We start from the raw sequence: 26,786 nt of genomic DNA, 5'->3' as shown, positions 1-26,786 counted from the left end.
GCCACACAGTGAAGGAATGTCCTCTGCACAGGATCCCATCACCTTTATCACCTTTATCATTCCAATGAAGTGCTACGTTCACGGTGCCAAGGATTTTTACACATGTTGAGCAAGACCTTCGCTCCCTGGCCTGTTAGCATTGGGTCATTTGTGCTTTTTTCTGAAGCTTCACAAAGAAAGTGGGGCTGGAGCCATTCTGGCAGTCATTTCCTTTCCCCTCATCCCAGCTCTCTGGAAAACACACTGGAATTTCAGTAACAAATATTCCTCCAATTTCACGTTCAGATGTCTGGGTTGTGAGTCCCACCCTGGTTTCTGAAACACAGGCTCCACCAGTCCAGAATGGGTGTCTGTCTCACCAATTCCTGCAAGGATATCCATGAAACCACTCACAAAGTCAAAGCAATTGCCAGCATTTTTTCCTAATCTATTCATAGTTCTGTAGGGTTTTAGTCAATGCTCTGGAAGCATATGCCATTGGGTGATCATCTTGCATTTGAACAGCTGCTAATCTCTGCAAATTTGCATTCACCGGGTTTTTTTAGCCTCCTCGTTAATCTCAAGGCATTTGGTTTTGGGGTTTCTGTAACAAGTATTTTTTAATTTTCGAAAGCAGTTCTCATTATCAGAGGGATCACCCTGGGACAACCATTCTCCAGGGAAAATAGAATGGAGATAAATTAGAGATGCATTTAATTTTCATTCATTTAACATGCCCAGGATGAGCTGGAGGGTGGGCAGGGCAGCAGGCAGGGAGAAAGAAGAGTGAGAGCAGTTTGCCCCTGGGTACCTCTTGAGAGAGCCTGGCTCATTACGTTATGAGACATCCTCATTTAGGAAAGATCACAGACCTGGGTTTTGCCCGAGACCCTGTGGAACCTCACTGTGCCCCTGGGTATGCCTGCAAGTCTCCACGAGGCTCCTCTCCTTTGGGATCCTTCTTCACAAAGTATAGCCTCCCAACAGACTCCATACCCTTCTTCTGCAAGCCAGGGGAATAAGGAATAAGGAGGGAAGCAGAGCTGCTCTTCCAAAGTCAGCCTGCAGAAGAAGGTCCACCAAAGCGTGCTGCCAGCAGAGACCCTGGGAGCGCAGAGCTCTCTGCTTGCACAGAGCTGGTAAAGCCTCCGGAGCCCGGCTGCCCCTGGCTGAATCTGCTTGAACCTGCCCCTGTGCTCTGCCAGGCTTCTCTACATTGGCACCGTCTCCTGCTCAACGAAAAAAGAAGGGGACTTTCCCAGGCATTCTCCTGTAACGGTACCAAAATGAGGCAGCTCTGAGAGCAGACTCTTCTCAGAGTTTCCCTCTGCCTTCCCCAGGCCTGACTCTGCAAGGAGTCCTGGTGGCTGCAGCTACTGGGGTCAGAGTCGCTCTCTTTGGCTGACATCTTCTTCAGGCTCCAGTTATGATTTCTGATCAATTTGATTCCAAATCAGTGTATCAGCCACGGGCATTCCTCAACTCTCAAGTCCTTCAGACAGGTGTTTCTTTGAGACATCTCAGTTACCAAGAAAAGGGTCAATTGCAACTTCCAATTGGGAAAATGAGTGGAAATATTTGCACTTTCTTTGACTTTGGATCTACAAATATTTTCTCCCCCAAGCCTGTGCTGAACAGACCCTTTCATTTTGGTTGATTTATGACCACTTCATTGGAGGTTTGCCTACCTAAAATCCCAAAGGCGCTGTCAGAAAAGGGCAAAAATTATGCAAAATTAAGTATTTTCTTAAGTGTATTCATAATCCTGGGATCCTATTGCCAAAATTAAGTGGTTTAGAGTCATATGAAATGTCTTAGTGTATCTGAGACACATGAAGGGGGCTGGCAGATCTGCCATGGAAGTTACTGGAGCCCAAGACCGTCTGGAGTACAGCTGGAGGCCGGGCAGGATACACTACTGCATCTAAAATGGAACTGGAAACCAATATTTGGGCAACTGCATCAAACCACAGCTGAGTGAGTTGTGAGTGTATCCCCAACTCGAAAGAAACAACCTCAGGATGAAGACAAATCTGAGAACTGAATAATGTGGCACTACCAAGCCTTGCAAGCACCCTGTCTTCTCTGCCAAATCAAATCCGGTTCTTGCACTAACACTGAATTGAGCTGCTTGTCAGATCTGCTACAAAATAATTTCATCCCCGCTCAGGCTGGCCATCTGTTCACTCTTCAGATTCACATGATTTTATGCCACCACTCTGTAACCTGATGATCAATAGCTTCACCATTTCTGGCAGCTGGTGTGCTGCGTAAAATCTTTCCCAAGCGCTCTTCTTACAGGGATGGGTGGAAGGGGCCTTGAGATTTCATTATGATGTTGACCAGCAATTTTTCCTGCCTCTGCTAGAATGGAGCATGGGCCTTTTTCATGTCTGCCTCTCCCTCATGCGGTGTCAGGGACTATTTCAGCTCTTCTGCCTGCCTTGAAGACCTCACTGCTACAGGGGCATCCAGCCACCCGCTGCTGCCTCCTCTCGCCCTCATCCAGGAGCCTGGGCCGCTCTGCTTCTGCCAAGGTTAATTGCTTTAGGCCACTGTGTAAGCACCCTGTGACTCCTGCAGGGCAGATAAGAGCCTGAGCTTTATTCCTTGGCCTCAGGTACCTGATCGATTGCTGATCGATTGCTGATCGATGCTGCCTGTGGCTGGGGCCAGCAGGCATTGTCTGCTCTGCCGCCTGAGGGTGTGCTGGGAGCAGCGCGGAACCGCGGCGCTCCCGAGGCACAGCAAAGGGCTCTCGGTTACCTGCGGGCTCGTTGCTGTGTTGGACGAGGCTTGGAAAGCCCAGAGGTGCTGTGGTGGACACTTGGTAAGCACAGAGGTTCAGATATGGCAGGGAATGTGTCCCTAAGGGTGTCTGGAGAGCTGCGGGGCCGGGAGCCCCCATCACCTCCTCACACAGATGGGAGTAGGGAAGGAGAGGCCCCCTGGGGAACAACGGAGCATTGAGCTGCTGCCCTATCTCTGCAGAGGGAGGGAAGCGGAAAGGTGATAACAGCCCTCTCAGATGAGGAATTCCTTCTCACTTTCCCCTTTTTGTTTGCCTTTCATCAGAGATAATGTGGGTCTTGGGCAGCTTACCTGGATGCTGAGCTGCAGCAGAAGGGGCAGCCACAGCCACCCCTGGACCTTCCCCTGGGTACCCCTAGACCCACGGCTGTCTGGTGGGTTCTAGAACCCACTGTCTCTGGTGGGTTCTCACAGCAGCAGTCCAGCCATGGCCCCTCTCCTTCCCCACCAGCTGACCTGCATCCTCGGGTCTGCTTGCATGACATCCCATTGATTTACATCAGTTGCTGTTACCTGAGGAGCAATTCGGAAAAAGGGAGCAAGATAATGGGCAGTAAAGCCGAGGCTGATAAAGGTGGCAGAATATTTGGGTAGCATTTCACAGCACAGGCACTAACTTCCTGAGAGGGAGCAGGAAGCACCAGAATGCCTGCCCATGCTGTCCCCAGCCTGGGCTGTGCAGGCTTTGCATGGCCAGGCCATGACCTTAATTCTCAGAGGCCCTGAGTCTATCTCCTGCCCCCACAGATGGGATGGGTTTGAACTGAGCAGAGCTCTGGGAAGAGAGGCACAACCAAATTCCAAGTCCCTTCTGTGACTGTGTGAACAATCTCCAGAAGGAGAGGCTGATTTCCAGCTGCTTTTTCTAAACCAAACCACTCTGACTGCTTAATCCAATCCCCTTGTCCTCTGCATGACACAGCCCAGAAAATCTTGCTTGCCAAGCCTTTTCCCCAGCCCATGTTTTTGTAGCTGTGGTGCCTCCAGTGACCGATCCTTGCAATGTGGCACAGTGAGGTACAAGCATGGGATCGCTGGGAAGTAGGAAGAAGATGGGAGATTTACAAGCAATCAGACCCAGTGTCTTTTTTCTGCAGAGAGGCTCAGCTGCACAGTGCTTGGGAACCCCAGAGCAAGACTGGACTTGCCTCCTCAGCAGATGTGGCTGACAAAGTTTGTCTGGAGATTTGGGCTGTGGTGGTGCCCCAGCTCCACACCTTCCTGCCTACACCCCCTTGACAAGAGCTGGGACATTGGTCATTGAGTCTGGCAGCTTGAGAGGGGTACCCTGTCAACCCGAGGTGGGTACAGACACCCAGGTCAGGGTCTACCCATTAGCGTGAATAAGAAAATTAGAGGGGAAAAAGAAACAAAGAGAAAAGCATGGGTAATGGAGAAAGACCAAAGCATGAAGCTGATGTTTTATCCTTGGGCTGGGCGCAAACCTTTGGAGCAGGAGAGGGATCCTTATTCTGACCAGAGGAAGCTTTGGGAATGTCTCTTTGGTGTTGGAAAAGATCACAATTTGAATGCAGTCCTTTTAGGAAGGGACTTCTTAAGCACATCTTCCAGTGAGATGGCCTGGAGATTTCTCTGTCCTTGTCACTCAGTGATGGGCCATGCCCAGTCCCCTGTGGCGCTGTAGCTGGGACGCATATGCTGGGATGCCCAGGGATGGCCTTCTGGTCCCTCAGCTACCCTGGCCTCTGATTCATTCCTGCTGTTTGTTGCCAGTCCTTGCCAAAGGGAAGGCTGAGGAGAACATGGGAAGAGAGGGTGACTCATCCTTAAAGCCCAGGTGGCTGTCCTAGCTGAGGGACACCTGAAGGCTTCCGGCACCACAGGAAAGCGGTAGGAAAGGCAAACATTCCCAGAGAAGCCATGCAAAACAGCGTTGGGAGAACAGGGTTTCCCTGCTGCATTGTGTGCCTGTGCATCTGGGAATCTCATCAAGCCCACGCGGCAGAGTGAGCTCATAGCCAGGGTGGGAAGGCAAACCCAGAGCCTTTGTCTGCCCTCAGGTCCCGTCCAGCCATTGCTCTGGCTCCCTGTTGTGCTGCCAGGGCTGGTAACTCCTAAGTGGCATCCCCACTCGTGGTGGGATGGGGAGGTAGGATGGTTCCCAGTAAGTACATTCCTGAAGGTGCAGGCATTCCTTCACCAGGATCTGTCACCTCCCTGCCACAGCCACCGCTGTGCCAGCACCTCCAGAGACCAAATGCTCAGGGGAAGAGGGGAGGACACATTATTTGGGAGAACAGAAAAAAGTGAGGAGGAACAAGAAGGTATGGATGAGGGCAGTGGAGATGGTGGGGCAGTTGAGGGATGTTGGAGCCAGCCAGGGATAGCTTGGGGCTGGGTTTTGGAGAGGTAGATGAGATGGAGGTGGAACCACTGCTAATGAATACTGTATTCGACCTGGCAATTGAGATAGATCATAAGCAAGATTAGAGGTCATGGAAAGTGTATTACAAGCTCTGCATTGCTTTTATTCACTGGAGACTTTTGGAAAAACAAGCAGGAAGGCAGCACAATGGGCTCCCCAGCTACGGACATCTCAGCACACATTTGAAAGACAATGGAGAAAACTATTAACTCCAAGAGTCCTCTATCCTGTCTCCAGTAAGATGCATTCCTTGTTTGGCCTGGATAGGAACTAGGGATCAAACAGACAAAGCCAAAAAAAAAAAAAAATCTCGTAGAAATTTCTTCAGGGGAAAAAGGGGGTTGGGTAGAGGGGAAGAATGACGCAGCTGCCAGGATTAAGCACAGCCTGAGTAAGGGCCTTCAGCAGATGTTGACTGACAAAGGAAAGCAGGTTTTCACATGGCTTGGTGCTGTGGGATCTCTCTATCCTGGATATGGAATCCTTTGTTTTGGTCTGGCTACTGGTCCCCAGCATCCCCAGCCAGGCCTGCAGAGTGATCCCATCCAGCCCCAGAGCTGTTCACAGCAGCTGTTCAGGGCAGGGAGCAGCAAGGAGGGTCCTGGGGACCCTCACCTTTTCTTCTTGCTCTGGCACTTGGCCTTGACTGGAAGGACAAGGTCAGAAACATCCCTGCTTGAGGTCTCCACAAAGGTTTCTCCAGAAGGGAAATCTGCATCCTGTCCCCTGTCTCAATTAGAGACATTATCTAGTGAAATTGCTCTTCCATCAGTATTCCTCTTTCTGATAACAGATGGTGGCTTCCTTTCCCAGGAACCAGGAAAGCTGTGCGTCTCTCAAGTTCTGCCACGTTCTTGCTCATGGCCACAGCCCCCTCTCTTTGGATAACCACCAGCATTTCACAGGGCTCTACTGCAGATTTTAAAGTTCAAACAGTCCTATTTGTCCTTTGGGTGGCTGAGGGGACCCTAAGGAGCTGCACCAGCTTCCCTGCCTGAGATGACCTGAGGCCTTCAGCCAACTTTTCTGCTAGACAGAGGCAGGCCAAGAAGCATGGGCACAGCCCCTCAGGACTTCTGATCCTTGTGCTGGCAGGGCTTCCCCCATCTCCCTGGGAAATTCCTGCTGGGGTTCACTTGAGCAATGGCAAACTCTTGCTCGATGGGCAGCAGAATTGCACAGGCTATCATGCTTGAAGGGCTCAGCATGATGTTCAGGCTGGCTCTTGCTTCCTCTGATGCTGCAGCACAAGTCTGTTTGCTCTTCCAAACCCCTAAAACCCATCAAACTGTCTCTTTGACTTCTAGCAGATCTGGAGTCTCATGACCCTGACATTACACCACCCTCTGCTCAGTCTTGACCCATGCTTATCCTGTTTGTTTGGGCTTAGAAGGTTTCATTTGCTGCTTCTCATGTTGAAATGAAAAAAAAGGGGCAGGGGAAAACCTGTGCTGTAGTCAGAGGAAGACCAGGAAAAGTGATGGAGCTGGGGAGAGGTCTAGGGCAACCTCTCCTGCTGCAAGCGACCCTCTCACCTCTGCTCCCCATGGAGCCCAGAGGAGGTACTGTCACATCTTGGCTCTGGAGGAGAGGGGATATCCTTAACATAATTTCTTAAGGTATTTTGGCCAAGCATCCTGTCCCCTCTTCCTCTCCCTGAGTTCCTGTCATCTGCAATGGCCAGTGACTTCAGCTTGCACAACAGGTTGTTGAATTCAGAGGTATGAGACCATGAAACCTCCCCATGGTTCCTTTGGGGCCTGTGGGCTACTTGGTTCATTTCCAAAGTCTAGAAATAACCTGTTATTTCAAAAGATCCATCCTAACCTTGAAAGTAGCCTCCTCAAGAGTGCTGTTTTTGTTGTTTTGACTCACATCCCCCCTTCCTGCCCAGGCTGGAAGGTCTCAGACCCTAATTTAACCATGGGTTGGTGGGGTGCTCTGAGGTTGCACAGCACTGGAGAGTCTCTTGTTGAACAGATCCTCCCTGGAGAAAAACAAAGGTTTTGCCATTCCCTACCTTCCAGCTTTCCCTCACATACCTCAGCAATCCATTTCCATTGCCCTCTATCCCTCAAGCTTGCTTTTGGGGGTACCTCTGTCCCAGGAGGTACTCTGAGCACCTACTCAATTCCCAGCATGGTCGCTGGAAGGGAAGCCTTCCCTGACTCAAAAAGACCCCTGCTCTAACCTCCATTCAGCACATGCTGTTGCTGATCTCCCCTTCCTCTGCACACCTCTTCCATGCGTCCTTTCCCAGCCCTGCTGACACACGTGACAGTCCCAGGTTTGTTCTGCAGTAAAATGTGCCTCCATCCCTGCTCTCCAAAACACCCCAGCCCCTGACTACATCCTACTCCCTGGGAGCATTTTATCTTCATGATTCCCAGCCCTCCTGGGCTCGGCAGCCTCACCCCTCCTCCACCACTTGCCCCAGGAAACACTGTTCAATATGAAGAGTGCTGGATCCTGCTTCCAGATCAGCATTTATCTCATGCTGGGCTCCATCCCTCAGAATCCAACACACATCCTTAAACCTTTTGTACTCTGCATAAACATTTTGCCCAGACCTTCTAAAGGGCCAGGCAAGAGAGGAAGCAATGGTCTCCAAAGAACGTGAAACCTTTGCGTCATGGTCGTATCCCCTCATCCTTCACGGATGCTGAGAAGTCCAGCTGTGCAGCACTGCATGAGGCTGCACGGGGAGCAGCACAAGGTATGCAGGGTGGGAATGTGTGTGAAAGGCCAAGATGTGCCAGTGATAAATGCAGAGCATCGATTTCCTACATCCTGAGTCCCCACTTTCCCACCTGGGTCCCATGGAGCATCCCACAGGACACCCCACACCTGCAGCATCCTCCCTGTAACTGGAAGCTCAGGAACCACCCCCTCACCATGGCTTTCCCTGCCTTCCCAGGTGGCCAAGCCCTGCCTGGCAGAGCTGGGCTTCTGGATTCACATACGCAGAGTGAATGTGGCCCATCCAGGGGGAAGAGCAGGTGTGGATAAATTTGGAGCATAAGGAGGCGGAAGAGTCCTTGCAGCCCGAAGGAAACCAGCTGCAAGTGCTGGGGTAGCTCAGGGGAGGCAGCAGCAGCAGAGCACAGGGCAAGATTGCAGGAGCTGGGGGAGGCTCAAACGAGGAAGTTAGTGAAAAGCATCTGGAGATTTGAGGTCAGGTAATTCCTCATATAGCAGTTCCTGCATCGCTCTGGGAACGGACAAACAAGGCCTTCCTTCCTTCCAGCTTCCTCCTCCTCAGCAGCTCTCCTTTTCAGGAGAGGCAGGCAGCCAGCCCTCTCCTCCCACATGGCTGGCTGCATCCCTAGGGTGACTCACCTGGCCCTTGCTGTGCTCCCTGCCTGCCCTGGGACATGTGAGCAGGCTGGGCACAGGGACATGCCTGGGGCCACACAGCAAACGGCGCTGTCCCAAGGTGGCACAGGATGGCCAGGCAGCAGCTGACACTGCTTTGGGAAAAAGCTGGAAAGCACCTGCCAGCCTCCCAGTGCACTGAGCTCTGGCTGCTATTTTAGGCTGGGAAAGCACAGGAGAATGGATCTGAACTCTCCCTGCAAAGCTGTGGTGGGCACTCAACCAGGTGGCAGCTCCAGCACTGGTGAGCCCTAGTGGTGGTGCTATTTTAGGAATGTATTCTTTTTCCCTTCTAGGCTATTTTTGGAGGCTGAGTAGGTACCAAAGGGACCCAGATATGTTGCAGATAAGGGACTGATGACATTTTGACGCTTATGTTCCAGCCACAAACACTGCTCACGAAGGCAGACCCTGGGGATTGGAGGCACTCCTGGCAGCAGCAGCATCCTGGCTGTGCTACCCTTTCTGCAGGCAGCAGGGTAGGGTGCTGTAAGCTTCCCCCCAGCAGTGCTGCCCTAAATGGTTCCATGGTCCCTGGTGTCCCACAGCATCACTCAGCTTCATGACATCACTGGCAGTGGAAATCCTCCTCCCTGGCTCTGGAGCAGGCAGTGCACGTGCCATAGGGATGAAGCTGGAATCGGCTCTCGCTCCCGAGCCTCAGAAGGATCTGAGATGTGAACGCTGGCCCTTGTAACAGAAAATGTGTTTCATTACTTACAGTTTTGGTACACATCCTCTTCATGGAATTAGGGATATGGGAGTTGGATGAGACAAATTACCTTGGCACAAGTGTGTTGAGAGGGCTGTGTCCACTGTCATCACACTCCACTGCCACATGCAAGGCCAGGACTTGGCAAGCGCCCCAGCCCAGCCTGACTGAGGCACTTGCACCCCATAGGGGCAGCAGCTGGGAGGCCCAAGGGCTTTGCTCTGTCCTGGGAGAGTGGATTTTCTGCCCCAGAACCACAAGAAAGATCCCTTAGCACCCAGGATGCGGCACTCCTGACCTGCACCTCCAAGAGAGGAAGCACATAGGGGCTTCCTAAGGACCTGGAAGGTGCCATGGATGGGGATGAGGACAGGGGCAGCTTGTGACCCTGCTAAGCAGGGGTTTGCATGCTTCTCCTGGCCCTGGGTGAGATGGATGCCAGGCCCCCTGACCTTTTTACTCAGAATTTCCTTTTGTGTTGTGGGACAGAGGGCCTGTTGTGCGAGCAAGGCGCGGGGACAGCCCCCTGGCATTCGGGGGTGCTGGAGGGGACAGCTTTGAGGCAGCGGTGAGGCTGGCGCCCACGCTGCCACCAAGTGTTGTGCTGTTCCCATGGCCACCCTCGCTCCACCACACCAGCCAAAGCTTTTGCAGCAGCTGGGGATAGAGTAGAGGACAAGTCCCCAGGTCATCCTCTCCAGGGCTTCTCCATGGCAAGAACATCAGGCAGTGTTAGCTCACAGCTGCCTCCTCTCCTCACCTGGGGACCCCTCGAGGTCTCTTTGCACCCCAGAACTCAGTGCAGGAGGTTGGGCTGGGAGGTGCAGTGTGCTGGAGGAATGTGAGGTGTGCCCTAAGCTGGGACTGAGACTACTTGTCTGGGCTGTCTCCAGCACAAACTCATGTCTAACTCCTTCTGAATGTCTTTGTTCCCCTCAGTGGCGTCAGCAGCTCTTCGCTCCCTCCAGGAGATGATTCTGCTTCCGTCGCTAGCGTTTCCTGTGTTTCTCCCCCCTCACTCCTGTAGAGCCAGGCAACACCAGCACAAAAACAGGATTCGAGTGGCTGGAGAGTTATCCTGATAACAATGACCAAGGAGACAGTCCTCTGGACGGGACCCTCCCTAGAGTCAGCCCTCCAAACAGCTCACACCAACCTTTGGCACCCCCTTCTTCCCTGCCCCTGCAGCTACTCGTGCACAGGGGGGATTTCAGGCAGGGGAGTGAGCAGCCAGAAAAGGGAACTGCTCCATGCTGGCAGGGCCTCCCATGCCTACACCTTGGCCATGGTGGCCAGGCAAAGCAGCTCTGACGCTGTCCCCAGCTGCTGTCCCCATCACCAGTCAGCAGTGCGACAAGGTGCTGTGCCATGCTCTCCCTCGCCATCCCAGCTCCATTTCCCGGGGAAGAGAGTATTTTGGGGGAGCAGGCAAGGGTAATTGTAATCTGTCTTCATCCATGAACAGAGCTGAAAGCAGCTCTGGCTTACAGACAGGACCAAGGGACCTAATGCCTGCAGATGTGCTCCCATGCAGCAGGAGTCCTGGACCTGTATGCCCACCTCTCCAGCCCAGGCATGCCCAAAGGAGAGCTGGGATTGCTTAGCATCCCTCATGCAGATCTGAAATCCAGGGAACCCTCACTCATGGCCCAAAATGTTTGCCTGGATCTCCTGAAGGAGGTCCCATCCCCAGCTGTTGGCCACCACTTCCCGGTGAGGAGCTGCCGCCCTCCCAGCGCGCTGCCAGCACAGCTGGGGCAGGGGAAGCAGGGCCCGAGCGAGCCTGGCTGATGGTGCCTGGAGCGAGCGAAGGAGCACATGCACAGACTGATCTGCTGGCAGGTCTGGAGGCAGCAACAAGCACTGGGAGGGAGCTGCAGAGCCGTAGCACAGCTGGAACCTGAAGAAGGTGCATCTGCAGCCACGCTCCAGCTTGTTGAACAAGCCAGGTCTGTGTCTGCGCCGCCCTCCCCCTCCCAGGTGCTGGGCTGGTCCTTGACCGAGTGCTCCCTTTGCCTCGCACGGCAGGGACCTGCAGAGTGGGGGACAGCAAACACTGACTCTGTGTGCACCTGAATGACACCCCCTGGCTTTATGGCCTGGAAACTTTTCCACTGTGCCGTGCCCCTCTCTAACACATCATCTGCTTCTCGCTGGGGCTGTGGGTAGCTTGGAGGTGGTACAACCCAAGAGAAATTGAGGAAGTCCTGCCTGCTGCAACATCCAGTGAACATCAAACTTGCAGAGCTGATGGAGGGAGCAAGATAGTGCCTCCAGCCTCACTGATTCCTCCAGCCTTATTGGACCTTCCAGCCTCAGCCCTGGCCTTGCTGCTCCTCCACTGCCCTACCCAAGTAGATGCCCAGCAGATGTGCTGGGCCTTGGAGCAACTGGTGGGACTGAGGCCAAGTGTAGACAGGAGTTTGTCCTGTCAGAACCAGGGGGTTGTGATTCCCTTGTTACCATCAGTGCTGCTGATCCATAAATTCCTGGCAAGGGAGGAAATCAGATTTTTGGCCAAAACAGGAGGTCTCTGACCAACAGAGGCAGGAAATAGCTACGGTGAGCGAATAAATAAATGGTGCAACTGTAGCTCTGCCTTACATGGTCTTCATAGGGAGTTTTCCTTTGTTTTTCAGGATGGCTATTTATACCACAGAGTGTGCAAATTATGTCAGCGAAGCCTCTGCTCCTCGTCACAAAGAAAACCAGACTTGAGAATTTTTGTAGGGCTGAGAGACCTCCTTGAGCAGAAAGGTTTAGAGGTTGTTCACAAGGCTGGTGGACCTGGCAGGAAACCCCAGCTGCTGTGCAATTCCTGAGGAGTCCCTTCTATTTCCACACATTCAGCTCAGGGGAGGAGTGGTCCCAAAGCCATATAGAATATGGCTGTAAAAGTCCATCTTGCCTAAAATGTACTCACAACCCTTTCCCAGAACATCTCTAACCCCTTCACAGCCTCCCTTTTATCACTGTCTTTCTCTTTTGCTCCCTTTATTTTCTATCCCATTCTCCACTGCAGCCTTTAAGGGTTTTGGCGCCTGCCTGCTCATCCTGGCAGTGTGGATCCAAGTCTACCCTGGAGGACAGGAGAAGGTAAAATGTTTTCCTTGTGGGACTTTGCTGGTCCCCTGGGAAATCCCAGGATAAATTTCAGAGAGCCAAACCCCAAGATGGGTCATCCCCATGCTCACAGGAGGTAGGAAAGAACAGACTCAGCCCAGAAGACAAAAGTCCACCAAGTTCAAGCTGAGCTTGTTCAGCTGTGGATGGTGGGCCGCAATGGCCATGCTTTGGGAAAGGAAAGGAGGAATAGAACTTTCCTTCCCACCGTGTCTGTCCCCTGCAATTAGGAGTGGCTACAACAAGCCCACACGAGTCGGAGTGCTTGGTTACCAGCAAAGCCTCGGTGGTGCCCATGGGCAGGGGCGGCCGGCAGGGTGGGAAGGGAAAAGCCAACAGGAGTTCAAGGATTGCCGGTGTACTTGAGACAAGAAAAACTCTTTCTGGTGACACATGCATCAGGTGTTTCCAGACGATAACAAAACCTGCCTGAGGTCATCGATATTTAATTAGCAATGAGCTCGGTTAAACATTATCCCGGGGGCAAGAGGGAGGGGAAAAGTGCTGATGGAGAGAGATTTAACTCTTTGCAGAGAAAGAGAAGGAAGAGGAAAGGTTGCCTGCAAGGAGAAAGGGTCTCCATGGTTGGACCCCATCAGATTCGAACACTAGGCTGGACCCAGAGGTGGAAAACCTTTGGGGTACGTGTGTCTCTTGGGTCTCCAGGGGAAAGAGGTGCTTTTTCCCATGGAAATGAAAAGCACTAAATTTGAAAGCTCAGTGCTCCTGCACTCCAGCAGCCCCAGGGCAGCCAGGCATGACAAGCTGGTGAGCACTGAGGCCAGTGGCATGGATGGTTTCCCTGCCGAAGCCCTCCCGGCCTTGGCCGTGCCACCAGCTGGGGAACCGCGGCGCTTTCTCTCGGATGGCTGAGTCACAGTCCCGCTACCTGTGTGGGTTCACACCTGGGTCCCTGCCCTGCCGCCGTCTCCACTGCTTCCTCTGGCACACATCCCACGCTCTGCAGCGCAGAGACCCAGCTCAGCACCCTGGGGGCAAGAAGGAGGAGCAGGAAGGCATGGGGGGGCAGTACTGAGGGTTTCCTTTTGGATGAAGGCTTGGGTTGAAGAAGAAGAGATGCCAAAGGCCCAAAGTAGGGGTGACATGCACTTTGGGCCTCCAAACTCAGCCTGAAACCCCGGCATGCTCCAGGAGGAGATGCTGTAAAGGTACCAAAATCCAGCTATGGACTACCCTGCTCTGTCCTTCCCCAGCCACTCACACATGCTGCTCCCTGCTACCTCCCCCCTCCAAAATTCCCTCTTGGCTGCCCCAAACCTGACACCCATAATTTACCCCTAGATCACAGGGATCTGCTGAAAGATTGAGCATGAGCTGTGCTATGAGGGGGGTCATGAAAAGCAGCTGTGTCTCCTGCCCACAGCCAGGCTCCACTGCCACACCAGCAGCCTGTCAATACTGGGGACACCTGGGAAGGCTCCTGCTTGGAGAGGGGAATGGAAACCTCCTTGGGAGATGGACAGGACAGCACAGCATGGCTTGGGGTATGGTCAGACACAGCTTCCATCAGCTGGCTGGAATCCCTGGGGCCTGCTCCTGCCCAGCAGGAAAACCCCTCTTGGAGAGGAGGCAGGTGAATCTGGGTTGGTATTTGCCAGTGGCTTCGTGCCAGGGGATGATTCCACTCTGCCTCAAGCAGAGCCTGGGGGACAGTCAGCCTTTGTCAGTGTTCAGTGTCACCTCCCTCGGGATGCTGCATGCTGTCTCTCCTGCATCTCTGGCTACAGTGGTGGTGGTGGGGGTCTCCCATTGCTGAGCCCCTGGGAGGGATCCCTAGAACAAAATGGCCCTTGGTAGAAGGGTCAGATGAGATCTCCAACACAACTGCATGGTGAGGGCCTTGGGCTGGAATGAGGCCAGCAACAAGAAGTTCCAGCAGCAAGGATGTACATCCTGCCTCCACACCATCTGTGATGCAGACAACCTGCCCAGCACAGGTGTGCTGCCTTCCTAGAACCTCATCCTCTCTTTATCCCTGCTTGTCACCAGGGCCAGGCACCAAAGAAGAAGGTGGGACAGATACAAACTCCTGCCAGGCACCTTGCCCTTGGGTAAGGTGCCAACTCCTGCTTTTCTGCTCCAGTTGTTGTGACATCCATGGGCAAAGTCCACATGTGACACATCAAGCACAGCTGAGGTCCTTCAGAAGTGGGAGAGGGAATGAAGCTGAGGTGGGGAAGGTGCCACAGTCCTAGTCCTCTACCCCTTACCCATAAGCCCTGAAAATGGTGGGGAACAAGGTGAGGAAAATGATCAAATCGCTACTTTAGGGGCAGAATAAACAGCAGCATCAACCCTCCAGGTCTTCGAGCGAAGGAAGAGGCTGCAGACCCAGGCAGGGCGGAGCAGGTTGGCAGATGCAAGAATTTCATCTGCAAGGAGCAAGGAAATGTCCCGGAGCTGTTTGATCTTATTGTATGAGGGGAAGCGGGAGTGGGCGTCCAGCCTTGCTGGAACCAAACAAAGATTATAAATACCTCCACCATCAACAGCTCCTCGCTGACCTGGCCTTCTAGAGCCCTGGCTGCTGGCTGATTCCCAAGGGGAAAAATGAGCTTTGGTTTCCATCTACCCCTTGAACACAGTGGCAGAGAGGAGCAGAGCACACAGCAGACAGCTCCAGCCACAAAGGTGAGGGGGAATTATCCTGTGGAATGATACATGTGGGGGTAGCTTCTCTCACTGACTGCCTGCATGGCTGTGCAATGGCCCCTGTTGGCTTAATTCAGTCTCTACTGCCACTTGTGTCAATAAAGAAGTTAAGAAATACATGTTTGTAAAGCCCTGTGATGTGGCATTTGGGTTTGAAGGGATACCTGAGCCCAGTGGACAGTCTCAGAGAGGTATCCCTTAGATGTCCAAGCCAGATTTAGGTATATGATTCAATCCTTGGGTTTGAATTTGGTGCCACGCATGCTACCAAGAATGCTGCCTGACGTCGAAGTGCTTTGGGGCTTGTAGGGAGCTGGGTGGCACCTGGGCATCCAGGGGACCCTGGCACAGGAGCTGCCCCTGCCAGGGAGGGAGGACAGCCCCACACAGTTTTGGGGAAGTTGGGAGCCTGTAGAAGATAAATTTAGTCTTCCCCCATGTGGCCATTGGTTGCCACAGAAACATGTGATTCCCCAGCACTGTGCTGAGGGAAGGAATGAAAAGACTTCCCAAAACTCACATGGGCTCCTGTAAGTCCCGTGCCCAGCCAGGGAGCAGTGCTGCACCAGGACTACGGACATCTCCATGGCAAGCAGGCCCTGGTGGCCGTGGGAATGGGGGAGCTTGAGCTTTGGCTTTGCTTTTTGGCACAGGCAGCTGCAGTCCTGAAGCAGGGCTGCCTGCCACCCCCTGGGCCCACGCTGGGAGTGCCTCTGTGGGGAACCACTCCCCACCACATCCATGCCCCCGGGTCCCACAGGCACTTCTAAGGGTTGGTGAGAAGCCAGCGCGTTGTCAGGTACAAAAGGAGTCCTCAGGCCGGGGGGGCTGCAAATCAAACGCACGCCGCCCTCGGAACAGCGCAGTGGAGCTGCTCCGGCAGAAAAGCTGCCGCGGTGCGTGAACCCGGCCACGGCTCCCCCGGGGCACCTTCGTCAGCCCTTCTCCCCCGTCGAGCATACTTGAAGCTCCCTGCTTGTCACTGGGATCAAAGGCAGGGGCTGGGGTGGGAAGACAGGGTGTCAGCTGGGCCACTTGTGAAGCTGACTGCAGGAGCCAAGACCTCCAACTTGAACCCAATTTTTTTCCCCCCCTCAGGCAATCCTTACACACTTCTAAGGTCTCCGCTCCAGCATCACAGCTGCATCTCGTTTCATCTTCACGAGGAAAAGAGGCGGCAGCGCTGGCTGGGGCCAGATGCTGCTGGAAAAGCGGCCCCCAGCCGGGAGCGCCGGGTCCCAGCCCTGCACCGCTGGCAGCTGGGGAGCACCGTGTGCTGGGGGTGAAACCCAGTGCCGCTTCCCAGCCGCAGCCTTCCCACCACCAGCTGGGACAGGGCACGTTCCCACGGCTTTTGCTGTTATTTCAGCAAGGCCAGGGCTGTCCCTGTCCTCCTGTGGCTCTCGGGTTGGTCTGAGCATCACCAGGGTGTGGGATCTTTTCTGACTGGACAAGAATGCTGGACATTTTGGAGCAGGGAAGATGCAGTTAAACAGCACCACTGCAGTATTCATGGAGCTGTGGGATATGACATGACAGTGCCAAAAAGAAAAACTCAAAGTACTTAAAAATAAATATAAGTCACCCAAAAAAATGTTGGGTCTCAGGAGCTGCTGGACCAATGTGTGATCTGCAGCCTGTTGCACTGCGGAGTGTCCCCAAAACAGAGGACGCATGCTTGGCAGGAGCAGGAAGGCTGGGAGATGTGAGTTGCAGGGTAGAGCCAGGTTTTAGGAGCGGGAGGCTTTGCCAAAGCCAGCTTGGCATCCCATGGCTTCACTCCTCAGGCACACGGCTTGGCAGGGACCTCCCGCAGCAGGTTCGCAGGAGCTGCCCAGCGAGGCAGCCGGGTGTTATCGTGAGGCTCCAGGGAGCCCTAAGAGGGGCTGAGAGGACTCGCACAGCCTGGGTGCCCCAGCTAAGACGAGTTTTTCTCCAGGCCAGTCCCACCAGCAAGCCCTCGGCGACAAGTGTCTACAGAGGAAGGAGCGCCACCTCCTGACGCTGGATGTCCCTCGGATTCCAGGAATCCGCTTTTGTGGGTTTTTTTTCCCCTCACCATCCGCTGTTTTATCAGTCAGCAACAATCGCTTCAAAAATAAACAAACCCAAGTCTGGCACTGGGTTCCAAGACAAAGTAACTCCTCCTGCCAGACACACACGGAGCATCTTCAACAATGACATTCCTCCAGGACTGATTCCACCTACTTAGGTGCCAACTTGACTAAAAACTCCCTCTGCTATCATATCCCAGAGCTCCCACCACAAGGCATGGTAAAATTAGGTGCTTTTAGAGATTTTCATCAAGGTAGTCCACAGTTAGCCATGGACGCTCACCCTTAGCACAGACATTGATCCCAATAATCCCAATTCCCTTGGATGCATCCAACTGGTGAGATAGAAGGCAAGGTTGGCTCAGAGCCATGCCCTCCTGTGTCACCTAAGTACATAACAGCTTTAAAAAGTGAAAATCCCACCTAAGGCTAACAGGTGGAGGGAAAAAAAACCCTCACTCCTCAGAGCTGCCCATATGACTGCAGGCTCAGGCTGGACAGAGGTTGGAAATTCCACTTTTCTGTATCAGAGGAATATTAGTTTAAGTATCTTCTCCACCTACCTGCCAATTTGAGACTTGAGACAAGGGGAAAAAATATGATTTCTCTTATTTCACTTGGCTGAAATCAGCCAGCAGGTTCATGTGTTAAATGAGGCTGACAGTGAGCCAGGCAGCTCTTTCAGTCACCCAGTCTGGTTTCTAGGGAAACAAGGTAAATGTTTTTCCTCCTTCTTGCCACCTTTTAACTCTTAGCTCTCATTCACCACCGCATGAAAAAATCTCTACATCCCACCTTTCTCCACTCTAGGTAAGAGCAAATAGGGCCTATCCAGGTCTGTTTCAGGGCAGTGCTACACTTCGGTGTGAAGGTCTGGGGTTATTGCTTCAATTGATGCCACGTCTCCAATTATGGTCAGCGAAGGACACAGCAAACCATGCCCCTGGGAGCCAGCAGGGTATTTTAGGCCAGGCAGTAACACACCAGCAGCACAGCCCTCCCACCTCCTCAGAGAGTGGGATGCAGATCATCCCCCTGCCCACCCAGGCAGGCCTGCTTCCTGCCACCTTCCAGCAGGGAAACTACATGGAATTCAGAAAAACCCACCATTGTAAGACTGGGATTTTTCAGGATACCTGCTGTCTTCTGCTGCTCTCAGGGATAGCAACAAACTGCATTTGCAAAGTGTGCAGGCCACAGCCCCTGCCATACAGACACTGGAAAGTTTCCATGGCAACAACCAGCACTTACCAGCTACCTAAAATTTAGTGGTCTGAATGTCTGGTTTATTTCAAAACCCATCTGACTCAAAGCTCTCTGTCCACCCAGCTGGGGCTTGACAGGTGGACTAATATCTCAGCAATTGCAAACACATTTGGGGGCCCTGCTGCTTCAGTCTTTCACACAACCAGAGAGAGACCCTGCTCTGACCCACAATCTTTGCTCTGCAAAACCAGCAATAGCAGCTTCATTTTTTTAGGGCAACCCTGCTGCTAAAAGGCAGATCCTAATGAGCTAAAACTTTACATGGTTCTTTGGTTTGATCTACTTGTAGAATGTGCAGAGTACGAGGCTTGACACAGTAATGTATACACCAAGAGGCAAAATTAATTTCTTTAAAATATTTATTTTTTGGTCTGAGGGCACACAGGCCATAGGACCATACCACCCATTAGGCTGCCTCCTCTTTTGCAATGCGATCCTTCTTGAGTGGTCCCTGAAAAAAACCCACAAAAAACAAGCTATGTAAACAGCAGTCTGTACAAAAGACATAACATCCCAACCACAAAAGCTGTAAAGAAATATAGGCAAAAATAGCCCTCCATGTTGCAACCCACTGGAAACCCCATGCCCCACAGCCAGAGGTTTTGGGAAAAGTGGACCCTGGCGCAGCTGCAGGGGGCGGTCTGGGTGACTCTGGATGCGCCTGAGCAGCAATGCTGGTGCCACCTGGTGGGGAAGCTTCTGCTCAGCCCCAAGCACAGCACTGCTCTGACCCTGCCAGAACCTGCACAGAATTCCCTCTGCTTTCTCCAGCAAAGTGACAACCTGGGAATGCCAACACTGTGAGCACCCTCCTCCCGAGCTGCTCTTAGAGGAAATGGAGCACTGTTTGTTCCATGCTTCAACACCGAACAACCTGTGCCCTAACACGGCATCACCCCGCAGACAGAGAGCTGTCACTGGGGAAGTGAGACCCCAGGCCCCCTGCAGTTAAAACCCAGTTGGCAGGAGGCCTGTCAAGTGAAGTTTGTGTTTCACAGGAGCTCTGGCCACATGACAGCCTGAAGGACAAACTATCAGCTGCCACAAACTCTAAGACACAGTGGTACACAATAAACATGCCAGGAAGAGCCCTTACCATGAAAGCCTTCTTCTCCTCAGCCGTCTGGAAGCGGCCATGACCGAATTTGGAGGTTGTGTCAATGAACTTCAAGTCAATCTTCTCCAGGGCCCGGCGCTTGGTCTGCACAAGCAGGGACTAAACAGAGAGATACCAGGTGAGCATGCAGCAGTAGTGCCCTTTTAGCCCCCAGTACACTGGCTACTTCTTGTCCCCTCCATGGCTAATGCCTCCTCGGTCCCTCTGACCTGACTTCAGCTGCTACCATATGCAAGGAACACCTGACCATAAGCCATTTACCCAGCACCTCCCAGGCTGAAGACTGGTCAGCTCCCTGCAGCACAAGCCCCACTCTGCCAGTGTCCTTCCAATCACAAGATTTCTCAAGCCAAACCATGTCCATTCCATCGCTACACCTGCAGAAACTACCTCGTGCCACTCCCACAGCCAATACTACGAGATGGGTTTAAGGCTTTCCTTTCTAGCATGCCACATGACTCCCCAGAACAGCACACACATCACCTGCACCAGAGGCAGCACAGCTCCCTTCAACCATTCCAGCCCACTACTCACCTTGCGCAGGGTCAAGACCCTCTTCTTGGTCCCCACAACACAGCCCTTGACCATGATGAAGTCATTGGTCACCTCACCGTAGTGGACAAAGCCTCCCTGAGCAAGGAGAGAAGAGTCAGTGCTCTGTACCAAGCAGGACCAGTGATCACATCTGCCTACAGATCCACACCATTTCTGGGCCTTGGCTATTCCCACATCCACTGAAATCCTGTTCCCAGTATTGCCTTTCACTGATCAAGTTTCTTGATGCGGCTATTTACTTGTTGCTGTAAGGCTTTTATTAGGAACAGCAGAAGAGGCTGACGGAACAGCAAAAGCTCATCTTGCTAAGTTATTCCTTGTACAAGTACCATTCAAGGTTTGCAACATTCCTCCCATTGCCACATAACAAATTCAATTTCCATGTTATACAAGCCAATACTGAGGCTGACTAAACACCACCATCTCCAACAGCAGCTGACTTATTTAAGAGCTCATCATTTAATCATTTTGTGACTTATACCAAGGCCCATTTGCCTCTTACGATTGCAGCTCACAAGCAGACTCTTGGCACAGAGCTGCAGCAACTCACCAGAGGGTTAATGCTCTTGTCAGACAAGTCATAATCAGTTGATGCATTGTTTTTGATCAGCTTTCCATCCTTGATTTGGTAGCCTTGGCCAATCTTGTAAATCTAAAAACATAAATAAATTCTACTTAGCAAAACGTAGGAGAATCAGATAAAATGCAAGGAATTATACAAAGCCTCAGGAAACAAGTCTGGTGCACTTGGGAAACACGCGGCCATCCAAGAATTTTAATTATCCAATTTAACTAACCATCACCACTATCACCAAGACAACATCCTAACACAGCAAAACACCCCAAGCAGAACTCCCCACACTGCTCACTGTCACACAGCAAGTGACATCAGGCAGCTCTTGCTCCTTCCTAGCAGCTGAGAGACACCAACCTTCTTGTTGATCTCAGTGCGGTGGTGGTAGCCCTTCTGGCCTGCACGGGCCACAGAGAAGGCCACGCGGGCGGGGTGCCAGGCGCCAATGCACGCCACCTTGCGCAGGCCCCGGTGAGTCTTGCGTGGCAGCTTCTTGGTGTGCCAGCGGCTGGTGACACCTGCAAGGGACCAAGGCAGTCTGCTGTCAAGCTGAGATGTCACTGAAGTCTTCACTCACACTTTAAGCCACTTTTCCAAGTTGCAGTCCCCCCACAGGCAACAAAAGGCAAGTCCGGACCAAGCATCCCTGGAATCAGTATTTCCTGGTGAAGCTCCTTCCCTGGCTGTCCCTGGGCTGTGTTCTCAGAAGGAAGGCAGCATGGAATGACTCCTCACGGATGTCAGGCGCTGTGCCCAGCGCTCATTCCATGGTCTCATCATTGAACTGTGACAGCAGCATGGATTTACCTACCCAGCTCTTGGCATGTGCACTTGCGAAAATTCAACACTAGGATTTCATTAAAAATTATATCTTATTACAGAGAAGGATTTCTGCGTGTTTACCTTTGTATCCCTTGCCCTTGGTGACTCCAATGACATCTATCATCTCATCCTGGCCAAAGACTGTTGCCACAGGCACCTGCTGCTCCAGCTTCTCCCGGGCCCAATCCACTTTCTCAGCAACAGTGCCACCATTCACCTGGATCTCCATCAGGTGAGACTTCTTCTGTCTCAGGGGGAGCAAACGCATCTAGAAAACAGAAAACACGACATTCAGCTTCTGCCCTTCTGAAATAGACCCTGTATTAATAAGCCAAACATCCTTTTAGCCCTGGCATTGTCTATTTCTCTAGTATCCTCCTCCAAAATACAGAACTTAAAGGCGGCCCTACAAAATAAGGGGGAAGTTGTATAGTGGTTTGCAAGTCATCGCACCTGGAAGTTATATGCCACCCACAGGAGCATGCCACCATCAGCAAAATTCCAATGAGGAATAAATTGAACCTAAGGATTATTTTATTATGAGGGTTTTGAGTCACTGGCATGGGCTGCCCAGAAAAGCTCTAAATGCCCCCTGCCCACCACTACAACTGTTCAGTCGGGTTTGACAGCCTGAGCAACCTGGTGTAGTGGAAGGTGTCCCTGTCCATAACATGGGATTTGGAACTGGATGATCACTAAGGTCCCTTCCAATGTAAGTGTTTGATAAAGCCTGCCGCACTTAAGGCCAGTTTGGGTTGGATTACATCTGCATTTACTTCTACTGTCTTTAGGAGAATCAGTAGAGGTTGCAACACTACCTCTACTGTCTGCTACAGGAAATTAATTCTAGTAAAATTGGCCATCTTGCTGCACTGAGAGCCAACTCAAAAGATTTAATCCACCTCCCAAGAAATTCAGTCAGAGCACTGACAGCTGGGGAGACGTCACATCACTCAGCAGAACACCTCCTCCAGCTGAGCAAGAGAAGCTGCCAAAAGTCTGAGTGCTCAAAATCCCAACAAAATGCAGCCTGAAATGATTCTGAGCACACAAAATCCCTCAGTTCAATGTTCAGTCTGGTTTTATTTGTAGCTGGAACTGAGAGAGTCTAGGTCTACATAGTATAAGCGAAGGACTGAGCTCAAAAAGCTCATACTACAGCTCAGTCTCTTTTGGACACTCTTTCAAAATCAGCCAGTGGCTGCCAAGGCTCCTCAAACGTCCTGTGAGCACAGCTCTGCAGAAAATGAATGTGTCATGTGCTGAATAGACAGCATCAACCTGCAGGGGAGGGTAGAAATCTCCCTACAGAGATGGATCAAGTTGTCTGCTTGATGCCTGCTCTCAGCAGTTTCCAGCATACCTGAGCTCACAGGTACTTACCTGAGTGTGAGCCATGACTCTAATAACCTGGCAGTACTTCTTCATGCTATTGAAATCTTTCTCCAACTGCTTTTTGCCGTCCTCATCTTGCCACTTCTTGCAGTACTTGGTGAAGGCCTTCTTCTTGGACTTGTGCCTTCAGGAGCAGAGCAGAGACAAGGTTTGGCTAAGCCCTTCATCAATCCCCAGGGAAGTGGGGTGAGCGGAAGGAGTTGCCACCTCAGTTGGCTTTGGCTCATTGCCAGCTTCTAATGACTCTTTTCCACTGGCAAGCGGAGCCTGGAGCTCATCAGACAGTGGCCACATTGCCAAAGCTGAGCGGAGCTGCCATGAATTCCAAAGCACATTAACATTCACGCTACAGAAAACAAAAGACTGTAAGGAGATGTCAAACAATTAACAGAAAAAAAACAGATCTTTAAAGCAATTGTGAGATGACTGTGATCTACTTAAAAATACCCTAACTTCCCCCCCTTGTGTGCCCAACAGCAAAGTCGTTACTAAAACACCCTTGAGAACTTTATTGCTCCACTCTGACGTCTTTTCAGCCTGCCAAGTTCATAAACAGGCTGGAAGCTCCAGACATGCTGGAGCCACACTCAGGCAAATGCACACTTTTAATCACAACAAAAGCGCCTGGAATGGCAATCACAAGTGACACTTGTCTTCCCCTTTCCTGAGAAAACAGGGCTACAGTCAGGACTCGACACTCAACAACAAGCGCCAGAGGCGATTTCCTTATGTCCGCCCGTCGAAGTATCATCACGTGTAGCCTGTTAGGGAGCTCTCTGGCAAACCCAAAGTCACCACACCCACACCAGCACTACCTAAAGTTACGCTGCCACCCTCACGGAGCCATTCCTGCAGCCTATCCTATTATGAGGCCACTCTGTCAAAGCTAAACACGAATGGCTAAAAAGCCAAGCTAGGACCACTGCAACCCAACAGTAAAAGCACGACCCATGGCCTGAGACCAGGCAAGGCCCTGCTCTCTCACCAGTTCTTGTAGAAGCGGCGCTTGCATTCGTCACTGATGTGCTCAGCAAAGATGGTCTTGAAGCTACGGAGACCGCGAGGAGTCTGCACGTATCCCACGATGCCCACGATGACCATGGGAGGAGTCTCTATAATAGTGACTGCCTCCACCACCTCCTTCTTGTTCACCTCTGGACAGAAACAGAAATACAGCACAATTAATTCCAGCAGCAACTCTCAACCACCTGCTTCTTCTCACTCCCAAGTCCTCCATGTGAAAGGTTAAATGACTCGAGCTCTTTTCACAGAGATGATGCAGGGTAAAGCAACCAACTCTGAAGCCATAATTAAATGCCTTGCAAAACTTTTGAGGCTGGCTCAGGAGACAGGTCAGCCAAGCTGGATAGGCAAAATGGATGGCAACAAATAATACATGCAAGACTGGATAATCTCTAAATAAACACTGAAGGCAGCTGACTTGATGTCCCTCCATCCAGAGGAGCCATCCCAAGGAGCCTGTTACTGTGCAGCTAAACCAAACCAGTAGTTACAGCAGAAACCATCTACTTGGACTTGGAACGGGGTGAAGTCAAGCTAGGACTAAAATCCAGAGCTGCTAATGAAGCAGTCACCTGTCACCATTCCTGACCAAACCCACCTCCTGTTCTAAGAGGAACATCAATACATACTGGATCCAGGCCTGTCCACTTCCCGGACAATGTGGGTCATGCCAGCTTTGTAGCCCAGGAAGGCGGTGAGATGGACAGGCTTGCTGGGGTCATCTTTGGGAAAGCTCTTGACCTTGCCCCTGTGCCTGCTGCTGCGCTTGCGGGGCAGGAAGCCCAGGGAGCCATGCCTCGGGGCTGAAAACTTGCGGTGAGACTGTGGAGAGAAAACCAACACTTAGTGCTTGCTGCAGAGGCTTGCTTATGCCCACTCGGGGGCCAAGGCCAGCTCTGTCCTTGCCTGAGAATGTGAATATTACATATATCAAAGATATTCAGTGTTCCAGAAATTCCCACTATCACCTGCAGGGCTTCTGAATTCCATCATGTTGCAGGAACGTAATCCCCATGTACTTCTCAGATTTCTTTAATGCCCCTTCTTAGCTTAGTCTAAGATGTCACCAAATCCCACTCTAGCCAGGGAACTACAGAAGCTGTGATTTGGTCACAGCGTGCCACAAGTCCAGTCCACCCCACACATCTAGAAAATGCAGCACAGACAGCTTCCTATTTTTCAATTAATCAGTACCAAAATAAACTTTACAGAAACAGTCTGAAAAACTGCACTAAAGCAGCATCTCAACACCAGCCTTTGAGCCAGTCGCTCTGGCTGGAAGGGCAATATTTTTTCCAAGGATTTTCTGCTCGAGTACCACCCCTGTAGCCTCCCTCTGCAACCTGAGAGCCAATAAAGACTGGGTTTCATCCGGAGAACTCTCTGTCCAAGAAAGTATTTACCCATCCAATCTCACAAGCAAATTAAAGAAAAACACCGTGCAGCTGTACACGGAACTAAAGGTAAACACGGCTATATTTAAGAAAAAAATTACATACCGGCACGAGTATTTAAATATATATATATATATATATATATATAAAAATATATATATTCGGCACAAGTTACCCTAAGTGAAGTTTAAAACCCCAAAAAGGCCATCACCACAGAGAAGCCGCCCCCCTTCCTAGAAAAGAGCCCCAAATGCCCCCACAGCCGCCCGCACCACCCAAATCCCGCGCCCCGCCCGGCACCGCACCGGCCCGCCCGGCCTCCCCGCGCAACGCCTCGCCCGCGCCTCGAGATGAGCCCCGCACGGCGTGCCGCCGGTGCCGGGGGCGGCGGGCGCGGGGCCGCGCGGCGGGCCTGGCCGGGATGGCGGCGATGCCCGCGGATGGCGCGGCCAGGCCCGAGCCCTCCGCACCCACCATCTTGTCCACGCGCCGCGCCGGAAGGGCCGCCGGCCTCGCGCGCAGCCTTTATAAGCGCCCCATACCTCGGTCTCGCGAGAGGACGCGCGGCGCTACGGGCGGCAAGTGCATCCAGAAAGGTGCGCGGGCGGCGATGCGCGGAAAAACAAGGCGGCACAAACCATCTGGCGGCGCTTGGGGGGAGCTTCTGTCATAACAGATAATGGTTATTTTTCTTCATTCCATTCAACGACATTTCATGAAATGAATGAAATTTTGACATTTCATTTCACGTCATGAAAATTTGACGTGTCATTTGGTTTCATTTCATCAAGCTTCCTTTCATTGTTTCATTTTATTTCATTTCATTAAATATTATTTCATTATGTTAATTTCATGTCAGGAAATGTCAAAATGTCACTTAGTTTCGTGAAATTTCGAAATTTCATTTCATTAATTTTCATTTCATTTTCTTTCTTGAAATGGAGTTTCAACATTTAGTTTTGTGACATTTCATCTGTCTTATTATAATTAACATGGGCCTTAATCCACTACAGCTTGTGGTAGGGAAGGGGATGCAAACCCAAGGCAATGGTATCAGTGGAACCCAGAGCTGGGTGGTTTGGCGCCTCCTGCACATGGGGCACTCAGAGTTTGCCCTCAGGATCTCCTGGGCCTGACAAATAAGAATGTGTTTGACACAACACCATGAGGAGATTCCTGCAGCTGGAATGAACTGGAGAGCTGAGGATGCAGCTGTGCTGGCACTGCAGCTCATCTTCCTAAAACAGAAGTGTTCCATCCCTGGAAAGATCCAAAGTCAGGTTGGACAGGGCTCTGAGCAGGCTGATCTAGTTGAAGACGTCCCTGCTCATTGCAGGGAGGTTTGGGCTAGATATCCTTTAAGGCCCCTTCCAGCCCAAACCGTTTTAGGATTCTGTGGCTGGATGTGATGGAGGAATGTCCATCTTCTACCACCAACCTGCTCCTCAAAAGGAGCCACACAAAAGGTGAGGAAAGGCTGTTCATTTTATAGAACTCCCAATGGGAACCCATAGATTGTCTGTAAAT

The 26,786-nt window shown here is 51.8% G+C and overlaps 1 protein-coding gene and 1 non-coding gene across 2 annotated transcripts; both read right to left on the bottom strand.

Annotated features, from left to right (window-relative positions):
* Positions 1-18,720: 18,720 nt before the first annotated feature.
* On the bottom strand, positions 18,721-25,859 carry RPL3 (ribosomal protein L3). Its single transcript, XM_002198362.7, has 10 exons — positions 25,734-25,859; positions 24,495-24,687; positions 23,828-23,996; positions 22,831-22,966; positions 21,529-21,715; positions 20,983-21,143; positions 20,602-20,703; positions 20,031-20,126; positions 19,476-19,595; positions 18,721-18,830 (listed from the first exon to the last, which is right to left on the bottom strand). Exons 1-10 carry the CDS (start codon positions 25,734-25,736, stop codon positions 18,786-18,788), a joined length of 1,212 nt encoding a protein of 403 aa, XP_002198398.1. The 5' UTR covers positions 25,737-25,859; the 3' UTR covers positions 18,721-18,785.
* Positions 21,321-21,413, bottom strand: LOC115493546 (small nucleolar RNA U83B). The gene has a single exon (XR_003958405.1). It is a non-coding gene; the product is annotated as a small nucleolar RNA U83B (small nucleolar RNA).
* Positions 25,860-26,786: the final 927 nt, after the last annotated feature.

The sequence above is a fragment of the Taeniopygia guttata genome, chromosome 1A, assembly GCF_048771995.1.
Source record: "Taeniopygia guttata chromosome 1A, bTaeGut7.mat, whole genome shotgun sequence".
NCBI lineage: Eukaryota > Metazoa > Chordata > Aves > Passeriformes > Estrildidae > Taeniopygia > Taeniopygia guttata.
Note: the sequence above shows the minus strand (reverse complement) of the source record. Positions and strands in the feature narration are given on the sequence as shown.

Excerpts from the sequence above, each read along its gene's own strand:
- RPL3 (XM_002198362.7), bottom strand. Across the intron at positions 22,967-23,827 it reads CGCCGCTTCTACAAGAACTG|GCACAAGTCCAAGAAGAAGG; the intron begins GTGAGAGAGCAG and ends CTGCTCCTGAAG. Across the intron at positions 21,144-21,528 it reads CAAGGGCAAGGGATACAAAG|GTGTCACCAGCCGCTGGCAC; the intron begins GTAAACACGCAG and ends GGTCCCTTGCAG.